The 9701-nt window shown below is 39.3% G+C and overlaps 1 protein-coding gene across 1 annotated transcript; it reads right to left on the minus strand.

Moving 5' to 3' along the window:
• Positions 1 to 4740: 4740 nt before the first annotated feature.
• Positions 4741 to 5903, minus strand: LOC306668383 (non-selective voltage-gated ion channel VDAC2). The gene has a single exon (XM_079151680.1). It carries the CDS (start codon positions 5742 to 5744, stop codon positions 4860 to 4862), a length of 885 nt encoding a protein of 294 aa, XP_079007806.1. The 5' UTR covers positions 5745 to 5903; the 3' UTR covers positions 4741 to 4859.
• Between the last annotated feature and the right edge of the window lie 3798 nt (positions 5904 to 9701).

Consider the following 9701-nt stretch of genomic DNA (forward strand, 5'->3'; position numbering starts at 1 on the left):
CATTTAAAAAATGAATAAAGAATAAAACTATACAAAAAGAAAGCTTTTTTAAAAAAATAAAGTGCTGAACATAGGGAAAGTCTTTTCAACAAATGGTGACAGGAAAACTGAATTCAAATGCAGAAGAATGAAGTTAGCCACTTACCTTACATCGTATACAAAAATTAACTTAAAAATGGATCAAAGACCTAAATGTGAGACTTGAGACTATAAATCTCTTAGAGGAAAATACAATTAAATGAAGTATACCTAAAACAAATTCATAGAGACATAAAGTACAATAGTGGTTTCCAGGAACAGCAGAATGGAATAATGCAGTTATTATTGAATCAACACAGCTTAAATTTGGGATAAGAAAGTTCTGGCCAGGCTCAGCAGCATATGCCTGAAATCCAAGCTACTTGGGAGGCTGAGGCAGGAGGATCACAAGTTCAAGGCCAGCCTCAGAAACTTAGCAAGACCTTGTCTCAAAATAAAAAATTTTAAAAAAGAAAATTCTGGAATAGAACAGTCATAATGGTTGCCTAATAATGTAAATGTACTTCATATCACTAAATCATACACAATGGTTAAAATAACACATAATATATATATAATATATATAAACATATATATATATATATATATATGTTATCACAATTTTAAAAACCTACCAAAAAGAAGTACTGAGCACAAAAAAAAAAGGAAAGAAAAACATTTAAAAGTTCATAGTGTTATCTTTGGAGTATGAGATTATAGGTGACATTGTTTACACTTCTTTACACTTTTTTCTTACTTTCCACATTTTCTTCAAGGAACTTTTACAAAGAAAAAAATGTTCTTTATATTATTTTTATTTTTAATTCTTTTTTTGGTTACTAGGGATTGAACCCAGGGGTACTTAACTGCTGAGTCACATCCCCAGTCCTTTTTTTTTTTTTAACTTTTTGAGACAGGGTCTCACTAAGTTGCTGAGGCTGGCCTTGAACTTGTGATTCTCCTACTTCAGCCTCCCAGTTGCTGAGATTACAGACATGTACCACCACAACCTGTTACATTTTTTTAACTGCTGTATCTCCACTGCAATGACAATGGGAATGACATGTCATCAAGCACCATTTTTAAAATGCCAATGATCTTTCTCAAGAGCAAATATGGAAAATTTATATTAATATTATATATTGTAAGCTAAAAGTAATCTGAATAGCAGAGAAACAATGTTGATACCTTTTGGGGGGAGACTGATTTAATATTGTTTTTAAAATTATTGTTTACCGATTGTTTAAAATACACAATACATTTTGAAGACATGATCTAATCTATTAATCAATTCAGCAAACATTAGTTGACTACCCTCTGAGCCATGGTGCCTAGGAAACCTTTGCCCTTTATATCTAAAATACAATGGGATGACCTTGACTATTGGGAATTCTTCTCTCATCCTTTCCTACTACCACCTCCATCCCTAGGGGTAACTATTATGAATAATCTGGAGCATAGGCTTCCAAACCTTTTTAAATGCATACAATATGCTTTTTACAAATATAGTTACAAAAATTACTTTCTAAATTCCACACTGTTACTGACATTTTTCCAAGTTACATTTTGCATTTCAAAATGAAGATACTCTATTATTTATTATTTACTTAGCTACTTCCTTAATGATGGACATTTAACTTGCCTGTTTTATACAATTACAAAAATGATACAATAAAAATATTGAATTAGCTGGGGATATAGCTCAGTTGGTAGAGTGCTTGCCTCACAAGCACAAGGCCCTGGGTTCAATCCCCAGCACCGCAAAAAAAAAAAAAAAAAAAAAAAAAATTGAATATTTGTCCTTGAAAGTTCCCACAACTATTTCTGTTGGTCAAATATCTAAAAGTGAAACTACTGGATCATGTCATATACTTTTAATTTATGCTAATCATAAAACTCAGGTAAGCTACCTTAAATTATTCCTGAACACACAGAGTCGGGACTTTACTTTGAAAAGGAAAAACAGAAAATTTTGTCTTTTCAGGAAGCCCACAGAACTGGAAGTGGGTCAGGAATGTTTGAAGGAGGAAGGACAGACTGAGGAATTTTATTCTTTGTGGTCTTCACTCTCTTTTGTGCCTCTCTTCTTATTTTTTTAAACTTTTTATTTGTTCTAATTTGTTGTACATGACAGTAGAAAGTACTTATACATTTTGATAGATCATACATAAACAGAGTATAATATCTCATTTTTCTGATTATACATGTTTTAGGATCATTCTGACTGCCAGATAAAGCTCCATTGTATGGATATACCATTTATTCTTTACTTATTTGTAAATTGATGCATTGTTTCCACTTTTGGTCTATTATAAGTAAACCTCACATACAAGTTTGAGGAAATGTTTTCATTTCTTTTGAGTACATACCTAGGAGGGGAACTGCTGGGTTATAAAGTAATTTTAAGCTTAATCTTTAAAAAAAAAAATGTCAAGCTGTTTTTCCAAAGTGGCTGAACCATTTTACATTCTCACTAGTGATATATAAGGGTTGCAGTTTCTCCACATCCTTGTTAACATGTTATTTTCTGTCTTATTGATTATACCCAATCTAGTGAATATGAAGTGGTATCTTATTATGTTTTCAACTTGTAATTCCCTAATGATTAATGATGTTGATTATTTTTTCATGTGCTTTTTAGCCATTGAAATATTTGGTTTTTGTGTATGGCACTGGAAATTGAACTCAGGGGTGCTTTACCACTTAGCTACATCCCCAGCGCTTATATGTTTTGAGACAATGTCTTGATAAATTGCCAAGGCTGGCCTTGAAATTGTGATCCTCCTGCCTCAGGCTCTGGAGTTCTCTTCTTATTTAAACAATAGGAAACCATATTGGACAACAGCCTATGGCATGAACTAATAATGAAGGGGAGGCATGCTAACTGATGAAATGACTTAACAGTGCCAGGAATCCTCTGAGACAGCTTCCCATCACTGGAGTTGTTCAAGATGAAGCCAAATGGTCTACAAGAAAGGTCACATAGTGGGCTGGGGTTGTGGCTCAGTGGCAGAGTGCTTGCCTACCATGTGTGAGGCACTGGGTTTGATTCTCAGCACCACACAGAAACAAAATAAAGGCCCATTAACAACTAAAAAATATTAAAAAAAAAAAAAAAAAAAAAAAAAAAAAAAAAACGAAAGAAAGAAAAAGAAAGGTCACATAATGTGCTGGTTAAAGACAGACCCTGGAGTCAGGATGCCTGGATTGTTTCCTCCTTTTACACAGTACTGAGGATTAAAGGTATGTCCCTGAACATACTAGGCAAGCCCTCTACCACTGAGCTATCTCCTCAGCCTCAGGATAGTTGGATTTGAATCCTGGTTCTGATACTCAACTGAGAAACCTTGGGCAAGTTACCTCCAGATGACTACAACCAACACCCTTCTGAGGAGTTGTGAAGCATGAACAAAGGCAATACTTGCTGGAAAATATATCAGTTTCGCAAAGCCTGCAACTCAGCAAAACTGAATTGGGCATAGCCCAGCCTCCCACAAACTCGTGCCCACGCGCCTGAGACCGGAAGCGCGGGGGCGGGGCCGCGAGGGGGCTCACGGGAAGGGGGCGGGGCCGCGGCCCGGCAGCTGCGCGGGCCCTGATTGAAATTTGCTGAATGCTTCCCTGTGTCGCGCTACCCATGTTACTGCAATGGAACTGGCAAATATTTACCTTGAAAATATTTGGCTGGAGCCAGATGCGTCGCGTGTCTGTCCCTGAAATATTAGCTAAAGGAGTGATTTAGCAAAATAAAATGGTGGGTGGGGCACCTGCCTGGCGGAGATGTTTACTTTCCTCGGGCTCCTGCTGAGCGAGTGGAGGCCTAACAATCCCGGAGGGAATGTGAACAGCTGGGAAGCGGGCCAGACTCAAAGAAAGAAAGGGTCTGTTTTTGTTTGGGGTAGATAGTTTTACATAAATCAGAGATGTGGAAATACACATCTTCTTTAAAGGCTTTCAAGTAATGCTGTCATAACAATTGACCCTGGAGAAGCAAACTGTAAAGTGTTTTGTTATAGCTTCTTAAATTGTAGAGCGCAACTGAAATAAGGGCACGTTGACAATCCCACTTAGAAATGTTGCTGTTCCTCCGGGGTTGTGGTGCACACTTGTAATCCCAGCTACTCTAAAGGGGAGGCAGAAGCAGAAGGATGGCAAGTTCGAGGCTAATCTGAGCAATCTAGTGAGACCCTGTCTCCAAATAAAAGGGAGGTAGCTCAGCACTTGCCTAGCATATGCGAGGCCCTAGGTTCCCGTCTTAGCACTGCCTGACGCAAGCGCGCACACACACACACACACACACACACACACACACACGAGAGAGAGAGAGAGAGAGAGAGAGAGAGAGAGAGAGAGAGAGAGAGAGAGAGAGAGAGAGAGAGAGAGAGAGAGAGAGAGAGGGAAACGCAAAATGCACAGTTGATCAAGGTGCTTACTGCGGAATTGCCATTGGGGTCAGCTCTGTTGGTACCTTGTCTATCAGTTCTCAGAACCAACACAAACCCGGATGAACACAAGTTCCATTTTTTTTTTTTTTTTTTTTTTTGCACAGTTTTCATAAAGGTCTATTTCATTATTGGTGTGTAGCGCATTTAACAGTTAAATACATTTAAATAATGTATAGGTGACTGCATGACTGCAGCATTGGTAACTAGATAACCAATTCAACTAGAAACCTGCTAACAAGTAACTGTCTAAATATTTAAAATACAGCTCTTGTTCAGATCATCCTTGTTTTGATCACCTTCTTGGGGGGGGGGGGGGGGGAAGCCTGCTGGTCACAATGGAAATATATTAAGGCCAAATCTTCTGATATCCATTCCCAGAGGTTTCTTTCAGCTGGATTAAGCCTCCAATTCCAGGGCAAGCCCAAGTTTGTGGCCTCCAGCATTAATGCTCTTCCCGTCTACCAGAGCTGACAGCGTAAGCTTCACACCAGGCCTTAGAGTCTGAGTGTAGCCCACTCCAATTAAACTAGAGTTGTTGACCTTTGCAGAAATGGAAGCAGTGGGATCCAACTGATACTTAGCTGCAATGCCAAAACGAGTGCTGTTGGTACCTGATGTCCAAGCAAGGTTTACTGAAGTGTCAAGATCTTCACATACTTTCTGATAAATGGATCCTCCAAATTCTGTCCCATCATTGACGTTAGTGTGTAGCTGAAAGTCCCCAGTCCTGTAGCCCACTGCAAAGTTATTCCTTGTCAGCTTTGATTTGGCACTGTCAAAGGTCATCTGGTACCCAGCAAGCCAGCCCTCATAACCAAAGACAGCTGAACCATGGATTGCAGGCCCAGCAAAATCAAAGTCAACATCACAACCAAGGTTTATACACTCCCTCTTGTAAGAAGACTTGATTTTACCACTTTTCTTTCCTGTATTTGGTGAAAAGGTAGTATCAAATGTCAGCTTCAAACCTTGGCAAATCTGGTCTTCAATTGCGATTTCTGTTCCCAGAGTGTTATCAGTGTTCCATTTTTCTGTGAAAGTCAGACCATACTCACACCATTTATATTTGGTCTCCAAGGTCCCAGTAACTTTACCAGTGTCTGTATTAGATGAACCAGATGTTGAGAATTCCACGCCACTGCATGACTTTGTTTTCACATCCAGTTTCACCAACCCAAAGCCAAATCCTTTGTTGAAGATATCTCTAGCAGCTTTGCCAAGGTCAGCATATGATGGAGGAATACACATTGGCCGCACGCAGCTCTGTCCGTAGGTCGCCATGGCGAGGCCGCAGGAAGAGGTGATCTGGAGGTCTCCTGAGGGGCGCTGCTGCCGCTTGGCTCGCAGCTAAGGCCGCTCGGCTCGCTAGGATGGGGCTGCAGCTGCTGCGGCTGGAGGGCGAAGTGAAGGAGACACCGTTCCGCCCGCCGCAACCCAGTCCTCCCCACAAGTTCCATTTTAAAGAAGACACTCAGCATCAGAGACACCTTGAGACTTGCCTAAGATCTCACAACGTGGCCAAACTGGAATTGGAATCCAGACACTCAGACTCTCCCTGCTCCTGGCTTCCCCTTGAGAGCCTGGTAATTGTGAGATAAGTCTCTGACCTACAAATCTACAGGTGAGGGCAACAGGGACTTATGCTGCCAACTTGTCCACTTTGTATATCTGTAACCAAAGGTAACATTTTTAAATGCAGTGCTGAGAAACACTGCTTGTGAGGAAAGTAAATGTAAAAATAAAACAAATGCACTACAACAAGTCTAATAGAAAACTCAAAAAAGGAGTCATCGTTTGATTACTTTCTTATTGAAATATGAAGAAAATGCAAGGTTTGTTGTATAAGGTTTGGACTCAAGTGATAAAGTCTTCAGTCTTCAAAGGACAGAAACAAAGATTCAGAAAAGACAAACTGAGAATTTGATGCACATTACAGATTATCCACTTCCTCCAAACATTGTGAAATTACTCTTTAAAATTATCTATGGGGCTGGGAAGATAGCTCAGCTGGTAGAGTGCTTGCCTCGCAAGCACAAGGCCCTGAGTTCGATCCCCAGTACTGCAAAGAAAAAAAAAATATATAATCTATGTCTGAAGACTTGACTTAAGAGATTATATTCAATCAAATGGTCACTTTCAGAACAGTCAATATTTTTTTCTTTTTTGTTTTTGCTGGGGATCTAACCCAGGGCCTAGAGCATGCTAAGTATGAGCTCTATCACTGAACTCAACCCCCATCTCCTAAATTTTTTAAAATAGTTTTTTAGTTACAGATGGACACATTGCCTTTATTTTATTTATTTATTTTTATGTGGTGCTGAGAATTGAACCTCACGTGTGCTAGGCAAGCAGTCTACCACTGAGCCACAACCCCAGCCCTCCTGAATGTTTTCAGTTGAACTAATCAGTTTTTTTTTTCTAGAATTGATTGTATGTGTTAACACAAGCCATGCAATATGAAATTAGTTAACCAAAATATAATTTCCAGCTTCTCGATCATTTCCCCTAGGAACCTTGAACTTATCTTAGTCCCTGACTCATTTTTGCTGCTCAAGAACTTCCAGTGTCTTTCCTGTGCACCAAGACAGCTGTCTTAGACTTCTGGGCATTCCTCGATCTGTCTCAGCTAGTCTGAAAACTCGACTGTGGAACTAAGGAGAGGTTGAGGTCTAATCCATACCCACCACTGAAGAATCGAGAGAAGTTCCTTTTCTCTGTGGGCCCTAGAGCCTTCATTGTGAATTGAGGGTGTTGGGATGATCCCCTGGTCCTTATAACTGGAACACTCTTGGCATTGCTCCTATATCCTTCTTTCTTGTATCTTCCCTTCAGGTACCACATACTCCAACACCAATACACTCAGGACCCTGAACATTCCTACCTCTGCCTTCCTTCCTTCACTTGGAATTTCTCTAAAAACTTAAATATAATGCCAACTCCCACCTGAAACATCCTCAATTTTCCGGGCAGGAAGTCCTTTATTCAGCTGGGAAACTACATAGCCTACTATCTGACCCCTCACGAACACATTTTTGAACATAGAGCTCTCATTTATGCCTGCAGGGCCCGAGTTATCTTCATATCCTTTCCAATGCCAAATAAAAAGGAGGCATTTAATTTAAGTGAGTACTTGGGGCTGGGGATATAGCTCAGTTGGTTGAGTGCTTGCCTAGCATGTAGAAGGCCCTTGGTTCAATCCCGAGCATCACCACAAAAAAAAAAAAAAAAAAAAAAAAAAAAAAAGTACTAAATGTTAATTGGTAGCAACTGCCAGTAAGTATCTGCTCTTTTGTAAGTTGTTATTTTTTTTTATTGTAAACAAATGGGATACATGTTGTTTCTCTGTTTGTACATGGTAGATTACCATTTGTGTAATCATAAATTTACATAGAGTAATGTTGTTTGATTCATTCTGTTATTTTTTCCCTTCCCCCCACGCCTCCCACCCCTCTTTTCCCTCTATACAGTGCTTCCTTCCTCCATTCTTGCCCCCCTCCCTGACCCTAACTCTAACCCTAACACTAACCCCACCCATCCCCCATTATGTGTTATCATCCACTTATTAGCGATATCATTCGTCCTTTGGTTTTTTGAGATTGGCTTATCTCACTTAGCATGATATTCTCCAATTTCATCCATTTGCCTGCAAATGCCATAATTTTATCATTCTTTATGGCTGAGTAATATTCCATTGTATATATATATACCACAGTTTCTTCATCCATTCATCAATTAAAGGACATCTAGGTTGGTTCCACAATCTGGCTATGGTGAATTGAGCAGCTATGAACATTGATGTGGCTGTATCTCTGTAGTATGCTGATTTTAAGTCCTTTGGGTATAGGCCAAGGAGTGGGATAGCTGGGTCAAATGGTGGGTCCATTCCAAGTTTTCTAAGGAATCTCCATACTGCTTTCCAGAGTGGCTGCACCAATATGCAATCCCACCAGCAATGTGTGAGTGTACCTTTCTCCCCACATCCTCGCCAACACCTATTGTTGCTTGTATTCTTGATAATCGCCATTCTAATTGGGGTGAGATGGAATCTTAGGGTGGTTTTGATTTGCATTTCTCTTATTACTAGAGATGTTGAACATTTTTCATATGTTTGTTGATTGCTTGTAGATCTTCTTCTGTTAAGTGTCTATTCATTTCCTTAGCCCATTTGTCGACTGGATTATTTGCATTCTTGGTGTAGAGTTTTTTGAGTTCTTTATAGATTCTGGAGATTAGTGCTCTATCTGATTGGCAAAGATCTTCTCCCACTCTGTAGGCTCTTTCTTCACATTGCTGATAGTTTCCTTTGCTGAGAGAAAGCTTTTTAGTTTGAATCTATCCCAGTTATTGATTCTTGCTTTTATTTCTTGTGCTATGGGAGTCCTGTTGAGGAAGTCTGGTCCTAAGCTGACATGTTGAAGATCTGGACCTACTTTTTCTTCTATAATCTGCAGGGTCTCTGGTCTGATTCCGAGGTCCTTAATCCATTTTGAGTCTAGTTTTGTGCATGGATTTCCAGTTTTCCCAGCACCATTTGTTGAAGAGGCTATCTTTTCTCCATTGTATATTTTTGGCCCCTTTGTCTAGTATGAGAAAATTGTATTTATTTGGGTTTGTGTCCGTGTCCTCTATTCTGTACCATTGATCTACCTTTCTATTTTGGTACCAATACCATGCCGTTTTTGTTACTATTGCTTTGTAGTAGAGTTGAAGATCTGGTATTGCGATACCCACTGCTTCACTCTTTCTGCTAAGGATTGCTTTAGCTATTCTGGGTTTCTTATTATTCCAGATGAATTTCATAATTGCTTGCTCTATTTCTGTAAGGTATGTCATTGGGATTTTAATTGGGATTGCATTGAATCTGTATAGCACTTTTGGTAGTATGGCCATTTTGACAATATTAATTCTGCCTATCCAAGAACATGGGAGATCTTTCCATCTTCTAAGGTTTTCTTTCATTTCTTTCTTTAGTGTTCTGTAGTTCTCATTGTAGAGGTCTTTCACCTCTTTTGTGAGATTGATTCCCAAGTATTTTATTTTTTTCGAGGCTATTGTGAATGGGGTAGTTTTCCTAATTATTCTTTCCAAAGATTCATCACTTATGCATAAAAATGCATTAGATTTATGTGCATTGATCTTATATCCCACTACTTTACTTAATTCACCTATGAGTTCTAAAAGTTTTCTGGTGGAATTTCCTGGTTCCTCTAAGTATATAATCATATCATCAGCAAATAG

This window comes from Sciurus vulgaris (genome assembly GCF_902686455.1).
Source record: "Sciurus vulgaris genome assembly, chromosome: 1".
NCBI classification, from domain to species: domain Eukaryota; kingdom Metazoa; phylum Chordata; class Mammalia; order Rodentia; family Sciuridae; genus Sciurus; species Sciurus vulgaris.